Source organism: Lolium perenne, chromosome 2 (assembly GCF_019359855.2).
Source record: "Lolium perenne isolate Kyuss_39 chromosome 2, Kyuss_2.0, whole genome shotgun sequence".
NCBI lineage: Eukaryota > Viridiplantae > Streptophyta > Magnoliopsida > Poales > Poaceae > Lolium > Lolium perenne.
The window spans coordinates 187,729,368-187,742,891 of record NC_067245.2 but is presented as its reverse complement, the minus strand read 5'-3'; the positions used below and the strand labels follow the sequence as shown (position 1 = coordinate 187,742,891).

The 13,524-nt window shown below is 48.7% G+C and overlaps 1 protein-coding gene across 1 annotated transcript; it reads right to left on the bottom strand.

Moving 5' to 3' along the window:
• Positions 1-8,257: 8,257 nt before the first annotated feature.
• On the bottom strand, positions 8,258-9,788 carry LOC127334163 (peroxidase 1). The gene is made up of 3 exons (XM_051360583.2): positions 9,443-9,788; positions 9,161-9,349; positions 8,258-9,069 (listed from the first exon to the last, which is right to left on the bottom strand). Exons 1-3 carry the CDS (start codon positions 9,665-9,667, stop codon positions 8,386-8,388), a joined length of 1,098 nt encoding a protein of 365 aa, XP_051216543.1. The 5' UTR covers positions 9,668-9,788; the 3' UTR covers positions 8,258-8,385.
• Between the last annotated feature and the right edge of the window lie 3,736 nt (positions 9,789-13,524).

Here is a 13,524-nt window from a genome sequence, read left to right as displayed (position 1 = left end):
TGAGTCGACGATGGTGTAGAGTGTAGACACCGCTGCTGAAGCCGCCCCTTCCTCCAAGTACGGGAGGCCACGGCAGCACCACCGGAGCCGCACCACGGCAGCACCACTGGAGCGGCACCACCGCTCGAGGAGCACCAGCACCACCGCAGCAGCCACCCACGTCCAGGCCGCCGTCGCATCGAAGGCAGAGGTGGCTAGGGTTAGCACATGCAACGCGGGGTGTCGGGATCGACGATTCGCTGCCGTATGTACGAGATGGGGGAGAAAGGCGCAGCCAGTCAGTGCTTGGTGGTGGGCGAGATGGCCAGAATGACCGGCGACGACATCGGCGGAGAAGGTGGCGCAGACCATATCCATATGACTGCCCTGACCACCCACGTCCGGAAGATGACGGAGTGGTGGCCCAGAAGACGGGGGGCGGCGAGCCTGACGCGGACGGTGGAGGAACCGCGGTGGTGGTGGACGGGCACGCCGCCTCCTTTCCCTCCCGCGGTCGACGGAGGACCGGTGGTGGCAAACGGTGTTTGGGGGCGGACGATGGAGGATTGGGAGCACGGGGGCGCATTTGGGAAGGGGAACGAAGGCAGATCTTCTCTTTAGGCTATTTACTGAAAGGTCCCTATGTTTCTCAGTTAAGCACTCTAAGGATTTTCTGAAACTCTGCAATAAATTAACATAGAACTTTGGCGGCATCCAACAAAGTGCCGCTAATCATCTAAGCTTTGCCGTCACTTTAGATACTGCCGCTAATTTCTAGCTATGCCGGCACTTGATACTGCCGTTAATCACCAAAACTATGGCGGCACTTCAGAGAAGGAAAACGCTGGCAATCAGCCGGGGGATCGAGTGTTCGCTTCCTCCTCCTCGTGCGAACGACGCGTGTCCTCCGTGAAAGCGACATCGATGGGCCCCACCACGACCTTATCTCCTCACAGCTCTCTTTTTCCGCTCGTCTCTCCTCATCTTCCTGGAAACAGGACGCCATGACCTCGCCCAAATAACCGCCGTCGCACCCGCCCCAACACAGCCCCGCCGCGCGCGCCCACACGCATCTCCGGCGAGGTCGCGGCTCTCCATCGCCGTCGACTCGCTCCGCCGTCCACCTCCGCAATCATGAACTGCTCTACCGTCGCCATGACGGACACGCAGCGCGCTGCCAGCGGAGGAGTGGGGCCGCACTGCCGCTGATGCTGGGCCGGCGGAGGAGAGCCATGCGTGATGCTGCCACCAGGGATGGAGGCCGATGCTCCCAGCGCCGTCGTCGTCTGCTACAAGGCGCGGTGGCCTCTCGCTACGGCGACAAGGGCAGCACCGCGGCGTGCGCTACGATGGCGACAACCGCTGCTACAAAGGGTGGTGAAGACCGCTACAAGCGGCGGCGGAGGCGATGTGCTACACGCGGCGGCGGCCTTTGCTACAAACGACGGGACGGCATCCGGTGGTTGCTGCGAACGGCGGCGGCCTTTGCTACAAACCGGACGCCGCCGTGCTTCAAGGAAAACGGCCGGGGGCGGCTGTTGCTGCCAACCGGGAGCCGCCCTGGTGCAACGAGGTCGTCGGCGCTGGCCTTTGCTACAAACCGGACGCCGCCGTGCTTCAAGGAAAACGGCCGGCGGCGGTCGTTGCTGCGAACCGGGAGCCGCCCTGCTTCAAGGAAAACGGACGGCGGCGGCCGTTGCTGCGAACCGGGAGCCGCCCTGCTGCAACGAGGCCGTCGGCTGCGGCCGTTGCTGCAAACAACGGTGGCCGTTGCTACAAACAGGGCGCCGCCCTGATGCAACGAGGGCGGCGAGGTCGTCGTCGACGGCCGTTGCTACAAACCGAGGTCATCGGCGGGGCTACAACACTCCCAAGCGAAGCTACATGTCCAAGATGGCGGTGCTGCATGCGAGCGCGCTACGATGGCGGCCAGTGAAGATGCTACGAGCGATCGGCTTCTCCAGCGGCGGCTTCTCCGGCGATGGCTGCTGGCGGCGTCCGTCCGACTTCTCCGGCGACGGTCCGGAGTGCTATGCGTGTTGAGCGGCTCTACGGGGTTGTCGATTGCGATTTGGGACCGTGGGGAAATTTTCCTGTGCGTGACAGCGTGAGTGACCTGAGGGGAATTAGTGAATATGGACACGTGTCAGGCATAGGAGGCGGGGGATGGAAAGCCCCGATCCCCCGGGGGACGCTCAGCGTTGCCCTTCAGAGAATGCCGCTAATCACCAAAATTTTAGCGGCACTTTCAGTTATGCCTGTGCTTGCCCAGCTTTAGTGGAATCTTTTTTAAATGCCGGTAATTAGGTAACCATTAGTGGCACTAATTAAAATATCGGTTTTGCTAAGTATCAGGTGACTGAGAATTTCTTAAGTCTCAGTCACCCAAAAAGAATGTACATGAGTTACACATTTCTGGCTCAAAAGTGCAATTGCACATTTCTGCCAGAAAAGTGCAATTCGTTCTAGTTGCATTTTTTTTGCACTGCAGTTGCACTTTTCTGAGGTGACTGAGACTTAAGAAAATCTCAGTCACCTGAGACGTAGGCAAACCCTTAAAATATGCCCCCTAAACCTACCATTAACGGCACATCTATAATATCTAAATTAGAGCAACCCACTAAAGGAATTCTCTCAACATGCAAGCTATCCAAGCCATCAGGTGGGCCTCTTAACATGCGAGGCATCCACCTCACCAAGAGCTCCATGCACATTTTTCCACATCAGCCTGCTTTGTATTATTTTTCGTGTCTCCCCATTTAATTATTTACTTTTCTAAATCCACTTTCCTTGAGTAAATGGTTTGAGTGGCTCAAATTCTGGAAACGTCACGGAGGAGTCGACAAGTAACTGCCCTCCCACTTGGACCTTTTGTATTCTCTCTCCTATATGTACCACCTTTTCTCATGCTTCTTTGTCTTCTTCGTTTCCTTCCTCCAGTCTACCTCCCAATTTGCTTCATCCTCTCCCGTTTGTTCCCTGTTGACTATCAATCACTATATCTCTCTAGGTGGTTGTAGCGTCTACCACATATGGTATGGTGATGAACTCAAATTTCAGAGTTCCTGAAACTATAAATAAGTGAGTTGGCTTTTGTACATATTGGATACTACCACGTTCAACAATCAGATGCAGTAAAGTACTAAACCAACTCGTCATTCCACAGGAGGTGGGTAAGTAGGTGTTGAACTTCATATTTGCTTTTCCATGTGCTGGATACTTGAATAGTACAATGTTCAGAAAATTTTCAGATGCAGGCAAGTTGTAACCAAATTTCATTTCACAAGAATTGGGTAAGTAGCTATTGAAAGCGTTTCTTTTTGTAGGCAATCCACTACAGAGTAATACTGCTATTGGTTGTTTATTTCATCTCCAAACTGAAGATGATTTTCAATTTTCTTTTTGGTGTTCCGTATTGCAGGTACTAGATTCTTTGTGTATTAGATCAGTCTTCCAACAACAAAAAATTGTAATACATTTATTTACAATTGAGAAGGATGAATTCATTTTAACCTTGAAAATCGAAGGATTCACCAAACATTTTGAAGCTAGCGCTTTATATATGGGCTCAAAGAATATTAACTTAAGGTGGAACGTATCTCTGCCTAGAGAGTATAAAATTAATTTGTTGCATGCTCACATATTAGAAGTACTGTCACACTGATGTGTACACTATATCGTCAACAGTGCTCCTCTGTGTCAAAGTTGTTCAAGTTTGTTTAAAGTATATATAGTTCCATCTCTTCAGATAATCCATTTGAATTAGTAGTTAAGATCGTTATTTGTTTCTGAAAGATGCATATTTATATCTAGCACTATGGTTCAAAATTAGTCAACAAGGCATTTAGCCATTTTTATTAAAACCAATATCGTTATTTACGTAATAACTTGAGAGGGTCATTCCAATTTTTTCTTTGATTTACCTTTTCAATCAAAAAATAGAAGTCTCCTATGGATATTTGGAAATCTACTAGGTGATTCAAACCACAAAAAAGTTGACACTTGAACTTTATTCACCGAATATCCCGCTGCAACGCGCGGGGAATCATCTAGTTGGAAAAATGCCAGCAGCAAAGTGCCGTAAATTGGCATACGTGACATAGTGAGCTGCACTTGGTTGCGAAGGAAAAAGGCCAAGCATCGATGCCTAAGTTTGCGTTGACGAAGGACGAGACGCCAGGATTTATTGCAATAACTGCTGGACGACCGGGAATTCGATCCTGGCGTCGGCACCTAAGCGCCCGCGTTGTGCTTGCCCTTAAAGTTAAACTTTTAAAATATGAGCAACTATTTATTAAAAATATCAACATCTATAATTTTAAATGCACATAATATTAAAATATATTTCATGAGGTTATAAAAAATAAATTTAGGATTATAAATGTTAACACTTTTTCTATATAATTGGTCAAACTTTGAGAAGTTCGAATTCATCCAAATATTGTAAGCATTCTATTTTGGGATAGAGGAAGTACTCCTACTACCCATGTCTTAAAATATGCTATATATAATATTTATATAAGTTAGATTTTTTAAGTTTAATTAAATAAATAAAATATCAACATCTATAATATAAAATTTATATTACAAGAACCACCATGAAATAAATTTTCATGATGCATTCATTTAATATTCCAAGAACTGATATGTTACATTATTTTTGTACAGGTCATGAAATAAAATTGAAACGGTTCGGTCCATGAACATACGACGAATATTTTAGTGCCTTGGGCATATAAGGTGTGGCACAAAAAATTCCTTGTATGGTACATCTTTTATGGCACCTAAACTAACCAAAAAAATAATCTATAATCAAATAATCTATTTGTCCATTCAAAGAGTAATTTCGATTTCATCAAAAGTGAATTTCCATTTCATGAAGATATAAAAACCCATATAAAACCGAAAAATCAGCTTCACCGTCTTCATCTTCTCTATCCCGCTCGACATTTTCCGTGCACGGATTCAGAGTAGCAACCCCGATTTGCGACCGAAGAGTACAACCTCTTGATCTCCTGTTAGATGCAAGCAATCTCGTCAAGGTCCCTTTCACAATGCCTTGTGTTGGCGAACGGGGACTCGATATGAAAACAACATTAGATTTTGATTAAAGAAAGAACAATGAAAAACACAGCATGTTGATGATATAAAAAACATACCAGCGGTGTGGGAAGGATGATGGAGGACTACACCGTGGGTACGACACCGGAGGATTGCGCTGCGGGTACGGCGCTGGAGGACTCCGTCGCGACTTCAGAGGCTTCCTCAAGGTGACTACACAGCCCATTGTGGACAGCCTGCAGGTTTTTTTCTCATGGACCATCTGTGTCGGGTTGAGGGATAAGTGTGGGGATTTTCCTTGTAGAGTTTGACCACATCTAGTCAAGTGGAGAGTGTGGTGAAAAGAGTGGGGACTAGGGTCTGGGTCAAGTGTTTTGTATTATATAGGAAACCCGAGAGTGGGAGTGGGGTAAGAGTTTATTTTATGGGCCCTAAAACAAATGTGGTAAACCATGTGGCCCACGATTGCACATATGGTCCATATGATTGCCCATAAAGGACAAGCTCGGCTCTATGTTCGTAGACCACCACTTTGATGATGTAGATGTGTATTAGAAGTTTGAAACTTGCAAAATATAAAGAAATTATTCATGCAACATGAAATATCATTAGTTTAGACACAACTAACATTATCAGTTGGAAATAGCTACAACCTCAAAGTGGTATGTTACACCAGTCAGTGAGACAATGTAGACCATTCACCATGTCGCTCACGATACACGGCGCACTACTATGTGACTCCCTTGCTCAGCCGTGGCATTCCCGCATGCCAGGCTTACCTGCCACCAAGCACCATGTATTTATCCGCCCGGTACCGGTTCTAGCGGGGCGAATGTTTGTTTGCCGGGAATGCCCCTTCGCCGATAAAAATATTTTTGCAGGCGGCTGCGGCATGTGATGTTCAAAAAAATCTGTCGAGTAAGGGGGATTTTTTTATGTATTGGGTGGCCAGATTGGCTTTGGGTGAGCTCGTGTGGCCTCAGAACCCCTGCTGCCCGTGATGACGATGAGGCGTGTAAGATCAGCTCCAACACGGTGCTCATTCGCGGCTCATACCGTTACACCAAGTAAGGCTTGACACCGCTGCCCGTGTTCAGCCGCCAGAGGCAAGCTCCGCCTCAAGCTCGCGTGCGCCAACGTTGGTGGAAAAGGAGGTCGACGACTACGTCGAGGACGCGGTGCCAGGGTTTTCTCCGGGCAACTACATCGAGGACACGGACCTCAAGAAGGTCAATGCGATTATCGACAAGAAGGGCGCCTGGACTGCTCTCGACGACTTCGTCGAGGACGCCCACTTCCCTTGTGCCATTGCTTTGGTGACAGAGAACAATTGTCGGGCCGCCATCAAGAAGAAAGACTGGCGTCGGGAGACGGAGCAGCATCGGAAGGTGTACGTCGACCTCGACACCGACGAGGAGGAGTGACACCCGCGTCGCCGCCATCGCAATAGGTTCTGGTAAGAGCATCCCCACTCGTCTTCCCGACGAGGCCCCCGATCGACGTTTTTTTCATCCGGACGGCGTAATTCGGTCCAGTCGCGCTCCCGGTTCCTCGTTTTCGTCCGGATTTGGCCCTAAATACATCTGGTGAGCCCACGCCAACCTCGGTCCCCCGAGGCGCGCTCGGAGACTCCGGACGAGTGAAAAGCGGGGAAGGCCCCGTTCTGTCGGCGACTGGACACACGAACCCAACTCAAAATCTCTCCCACCCCTCGTATCTCTCTCGCCGCCGTCAGCACCCCGCCAGCTTGTTGCCCAGGATCCTTGCAACAAATGAAGCTAGGGGTTTTCCAGGGATGCTTAGAAGCATTGACTGCATGCATTAGAAATGGAAGAACTGTCCGTTTGCGTGGCAGGGAATGTACAAGGGTCACAAAAACGGTTGCACTGTGATACTTGAACCAGTGGCTACCCATGATCTCTGGATTTGGCACTCTTTCTTTGGTATGCCTGGATCCAACAATGATATCAACATCCTAAACTGCTCCCCGATCTTTTCCAAGCTTGTTGAGGGTCATGCTCCCCCGGTGAACTATGATCAATGGTCGGCACTACAACAAAGGATACTACCTTGCAGATTTGCTGTCGTCCGGTTCCCCGCTATGACTTGGTCCAAAGATCAGATGTGGGAGGTGATGAATTGTTGTGTGTGCTTACACAATATGATTATTGAAAATGAGCGAAAACATCTGGTTCCTCTGGCTGAGCAGCAAGCACCATATGAGAGAGAGGGTCCTCTTGCACAGCCTAATCACCAGGTGCCTCCATCATGGGCCGCCTTCATTGCTATGCGCCAGGAGATTCGAGACTCTACAATGCATCAGCAGCTGCATGATGATCTGGTGGAGCACATATGGATGCTCCGAGGCAACGCCGACGCAAATTAGTCTGTCATAATTTGTTTCAAAAATTGTGAAATTGTGTGCTTCATTTGTTTCAGCACTTGTTAAACATTGTACTGATTATCGCCGAATTTGTTTCAGCAATTTTCGGACTCTTGCTGGCCGAACTTGTTAAATTTTATGTTGAATTTGTTTGAAATATGTTAAATGGTCGAAGTTGGGGGTTTCCTTCCGGGGGGACGGCTGGAACTTCGGCGCTCCCCAGGGCGAAAATTTCGCCGGATTTGGGCATGGGGAGCGCCAACGAGTGGGGATGCCACTGCTTCAAGTATTTTGGTAGATTGGGATGCCGTGGCGGAGAATTCCATAGGATTTTAGTTCGTACTTGTCTGTGCACTTAAACTGAATGTTGCAATGTTTAACCGAATGTATGAACAGCATGTCTATTTGTACCGCAATTTTTTTTTTTCGAATTTGCAGTTTAGTATGTGATGTTTGTTCTGTACAACAAGATTTGAAACTGCAAACGAGGTTTGCGGTGCATTTCAAGCACGATTTTGCTGTTTCAAAAATGCAGTGTCTACTAGAGATGCTCTCATGTCAGAGAACCTTCGGATTTGAGCGCGGCGGCTCAACTCGATCTGTGTGGCCCATTTCAATCTGGACGGCTGGGATTTTATCATGAAAAAAGGGGGAAAAGGAATTGCTGCGATTTCAATTTGGACGCATATGTACGTTTGCGTCCCATATTTTTCGTAGAGAAGTACTCTGAAGTTTCTTTGCACAACCAGAACGGACGGTTCGTTTATTCAGGGCAGGGCATGCCAAAAATGACATGATGCCCTGATGCACATGCATGCATGGATCACAAATCAATGGAAACAAAGTAGTCGCAAATTGAAGGCATTAAGAGATCATGCCAAAAAGGCAAAAACACACCAAAATCAAAATGCTGAATCACACAAGTTGCTGCGGTGCTAGCAGGCATGCACGACAGAGAGTTTCTAGAGCACAAGCGCCAGAGCAAGCACGGAAATCAGCGAGGTCGCGAGGAGCACGGCGTGCGCGCTCATGGCCGTCAGTGGCGCCGCGGAATGGGCCGACGGCGGGTTGACGACGGAGCACTGCCTCCTAATCTCTCCCTTGTGGTGCGTGAGCACGCCGATCTTGCTCATGTTGACGAAGGACACGGCGAAGTCGGCGAAGAACTCTTGGTTGGCGGTGGCGTTGGCTTGTCGCAGCACGTAGGCCCTGGTGTCGGCGTCTAGGAGCAGCGCGGCGTCGGTGGAGAGGAGGCCCTTGCTGCCCGCGACGTCCCTGTAGTATCCGAGGTCGAAGGTTGTGCCGCTGCTGGGGTCGAGGTCGACGAGGGTGGCGAGGTCGCCGGCCTTGCACTGGCCGCGGAGAGTCGCCGTGTAGTTGGCGTCGAGCGTGGGATCGGAGGAGGCGTTGGTGCTGCCGTTGAAGTTGTAGAGGCGGGGCGAGAAGGCGGAGCAGTGCGCCCTGCCGATGGTGTGCGCGCCGGAGAGGACCGCGAGGTCCTTGGCGGTGAGGTTGAACCTGGCGAAGAGGGCGATGAGGTCGGTGACGGTGGCGCCCGGCTTAGGAGAGTTGGGGGCCACGTCGGCGGCGGAGGACCTGTTGCCGTCCTCCCTCCCTGTCGGAATCGGGATGTACGGCCCTTCGGTCTACCAGAGCAGAGATATCAGATACTACGTACAGGCAAAATCAAGGGAATGCAAGATCGACGCAGTGACAAGTGAAGTAGCCGAGACGTACGATGCGGACGGAGTCGCGCGCAGCGAGCGCGAGGACGTCTGAGCAGGAGACGACGCCGGGGCAGGCGGCCTCGAGCTTGGCCTTGATAGAGTCGACGACGTCGTAGCCGCGGAGGCCCTTGTTGAGCGGCGCGTCCTTCTCCGCCGTGTTGTTAGCAGTCGAGTTCAGAAGGATCGACCCCTCGCAGCCCTGCCAGCGCACGCGCATGCACAGTTAATTCAGCTATTTCAGCGCCGTGAACTTGGCTTGCCTATCTAGCTACGTGTATGAACTGGGACTTACTCCGAGCAAGCAGTCGACGGAGAAGAGCCGGAGAACTGGTCCGGCGAGGTCCGGCGACTTTGCGAGGATGGCGGTCATCTCCTTGAAGACGATCTCCTCCGCCTGGGGGCACGTCTTGTTGTAAGCCCCGAACTGGGTGTGGGCCTCCGTCATCACCGGAAGGCCGCACAGGACAAGCAGCGCAACGACATTGATGGCAGCAAGAGTTGATGATCTCGACGCCATCTCCGATTGCTGAATTACCCGTCGCTAGCTACCTTTAGTATGTAGCTAGTACAGCAGACGACCTGCATATATAGCTAAGCTTTAGCGTTGACGATCGATGGTACTCCCGTTTGTGTACTGGTTGGGTTGTACCAAATGTGTACTACGTCGACGTACTCGAATTGTACTACGAGCGCGCAAGACAGAGAAGAATGTCAACTGCTAGCTACTTGGCATAACATCCAAGTGTCGATAACATTGTTTAGTCCATTTGCTGTTATTTCCTAGCAGCTGAAAGCACCATCTCTCAACTGAAACTGATAGATATATGGATGCAGGTCGGTTAATCTAATCCGTTTCCAGTAATATCGCTGTCTCCAACGGTCGTCCTCCTTACATTATTGAACCCAGTTGAACGAGGCATTTTTCCTCCGCCGCAACGGCCACGCGCCCATGTCCAAACTGTCATTTTCTTTTATCATCAGCCTTGACATTTTTTTTCAGAATACATTTGACTTTTCGTTGTACTGTCGGGGTCTACAATCTCAACACAGGCCACACGAAAGCAAATATTTTGCTGCGCCTCTATTGTTACAGAACAAACAAACAAGTACTTCCTCGGCCAAAACATCTTACTTCCTCCATAAAAGAAATTCTTAGATTCATCTAAATTGTATGCATCTATTTTCTAAATTATTTTTATATACGTCTAAATTTAGAAAGATCAAAAACATACTTTTATGGACAGCAGTATATTACTGAATGGAAGGAGTAATATATTTTTTAGTGCGGTTTCTATTTGCCGCTATACCCGTAGATTCTATTGTATGAAGAGGATTATATGAAATAGGAGACCTTATTGTATTTGTAGACACGATGTTGGACAAATATATCCTATGTATTGGTAAGTGTGATCATAAGTATTGTTTGGACATGCCACCAACTACTCCCTCCATCTCGGTGTATTAGGCTCAATTAAATTTTCATCGCGACCAAGGTGGTAGACAAATGGGCCTGGTATCACTGTGAATCTCGGACTGCATGCAGCCCCGCATGCGAACTAATACGTTTTCCTGTCTACCCGCATGCACTGAGTACTAGGGGCGTGATTGGTAGGTCACATCTTTTCTTTTGGCTTCTGGGGCAGGCACTGGGGACCTTGATGGGTGGAGATGGATCAGAAACCATGTTCTCCACTTCCTTTGGTAGCAAAGGTCGCATCCCGAGAGTTAGAAACCCCATGTTGATTGGTTGCCTCTCTAGTCAAGTTGAGTCTTACCACTTGTGGTGAGCTTACCTCTCACACCACAACACTTGAACTGAGTAACGATGGTCAGCACTAGGAGTAGCCTTTGATGCAAGAGCTCCACCAGCGAGCTCGCCATGAGCACGCGGAACACAATGGAGTGGAACTCGCTGTGACATGTGTCAGCATGCTTGTTGCCTTTCTCTAGGCCCTACACACCTCGTCGTTTGTGCTGAACTTGGTCTTGAAAAGGTGCTCAAGGTTTGCTTAGGTTGGCGGTGAGCACGCAGTGCGGGCCGTAAGGGAGCATGCCAACCACTGGCCATGACGGGAGGCCCAGCGAGCGCCGCTAGCGCAGTGAGTGGATCACCACGAAGATGGACACAACCACGAGCACCTACACCACCTTCTACAACTCTAGGAGCATGTCACACTGACTACATGCAAGACACCACTCACTACCACAACAAACACCACACCAGCGCGCGGAAAGACCACCATGCCGATGCCGTCGACGGTGGCCAAGGCGGTTACGCTGCCTACATGTAAGACACCACTCACAACCTCAGCCAGCACCACGCCGCCGTCTACGAAGCCACATACATGGCCTACCACAACGGTGCAAAAATACCACCATGCCACTACCGCACACATGTGCACAAGTTACATTATACTAGCGAGATGCATATATATATAAATATATATATATATATATATATATATATATATATATATATATATATATATATTCGTCTACGTTCATCAAAACGAAAAACTTACAACACGAGAAGTGTACAAAACGGCGAGGTGAAGCTACTGGTCAAAGAAATTTGAAATGGGTGATGAAATTATGTCAAAAGCCGATAGTCTAAATGGAATCACCTCGTCGACGCACATTTTTTCATGTACAAGTTATTTTGATTTGAAGTATAGTTGTGTTGATTAGAAGTGAGTAGAGATGAGGGGGTGAAAGAACATGGAGCCCCCTTGTGTGATTTTGGTACTTGATGACAATCCCTATGGACAAACATTGGCATTGAGTTTCTCTTGTAGGTTTTGTTCATAGGCAATGCTTGAACCATATGTTGGTTTGAAGGTTGCAAGAAAAATCAAATGAAGAAGATCAAGTGATAAGTATGTCTTGAAGAAGAAGATGGAGTGAGTTCTCATTTGCATCTTCAAGGCATCAATAATATGAAGAAAGAAGGTGGATGAAGACGGTCGCGTGTGCATTGAAGAAGAGTGATGAAGACAAAGGCATGCATTAATGAAGAGGTATGAAGACGGAGCTTTCCATCCATATGGTGGTCATGGATACATGAAGATATGCCGAAGAAGAAACTCTCCCATGATGGTTTATGGGGGAGCAATCCTCAAGACTTCATCAAGTAATCACAATCAAGAAAGGCGTTCCATCTTGAAGCGATCAAGATCGTCATCATCAAGTTCGAGTGGAATGCGCAAGGATAAGGTTTGTTCTTGATAGGGTCTCGTTGTTATCGGTCTCTTGATGTTGGGAGACCGGGTTTGTAGAATAGGTGGCTGTAATATCAAGAGGTCTCTCGATTGAGTACTTGGTCGTATCGTTCGGAGAGAGCTCAACCCCTTGCATGCTTTGAATCATTCTTTCTTGGTTGTTCTTGGTTCTCATTAATGTGATGTTTTAGAGCTTGTGTTCATTTCCGTGACAATCTCTGGGTAATCGAAAATGGATTTCGCATGTATCTCTTGTTGCGTTTCCGGGTTTGGCGCTTTTCTTGGTTTCTCATATTGAGAGCGTTTGCACCTCTAAAATCATAGAAAATCCTCCCCCACTAGTTTTCATATTTTCTCCTCTTGTCGTCCTCTTTTCAAAAGAATTGGTTTCGCCTCAATCGGAGTTCCCAAACTCTAGATATGGATTTTACAAGTTTGCCTCTATTTCAAAATAAAATAAAAGAGAGGGGAAAGCTTTTGGGGCCGGGCACGTGGTACTACCGGCCGGGGTACTACGCGCCCTTGTGGCTGCCCCGTTACTGGACCCGGCTGTACAGGCACGCTTCCAAGATGCCGCCCCGCACGCGCAAGCCGGCAACACCGATGCCACATGCCGGTATGACCAGGCCAGCCCGTTTTCAGCTCAATCCGAGGTTGTCGCGCTCGACCGCCTGCTCGCCTGGCTTCACCGCCCGTGCGTGCTGCGCCTGCCCACGTGCCAAGCCTCCGCTCCCGCTCGCTCGCTCCCACGTTGCTGCTGCATTGACCCGCTATGCCATCCCCTCTGTTGGCTAGTACAATTGGCCCAACAGGCAGTAGTACCGGCCCAGGTCGTGAATCTGGTCTTTTTTGTCCCAACGGACATATTTTTTCTTCCCCTTATTTAATCATTTCACCTTCATTTTTCCTGGTGCTTCTTCCCCCTTTGCTCTCTTCTCCATTGTTGACCATCTTAAGAGCTTGCTATCTTTTCTTCCCCTTCAAATCTTGTTGCATCTTTTTGAGAAAAAGATAGAGGATATCTGGATCTATTACATGACCAATCAAAATCCCCTCTTTGTGAGAGAATCATTTGGATGTAGATCTTGGAGCAATTTTGGGTTCTCCCCTTGTTATTCCTCTTGATTCCTCCAATAAATCTTGAATCTTTTTGAGG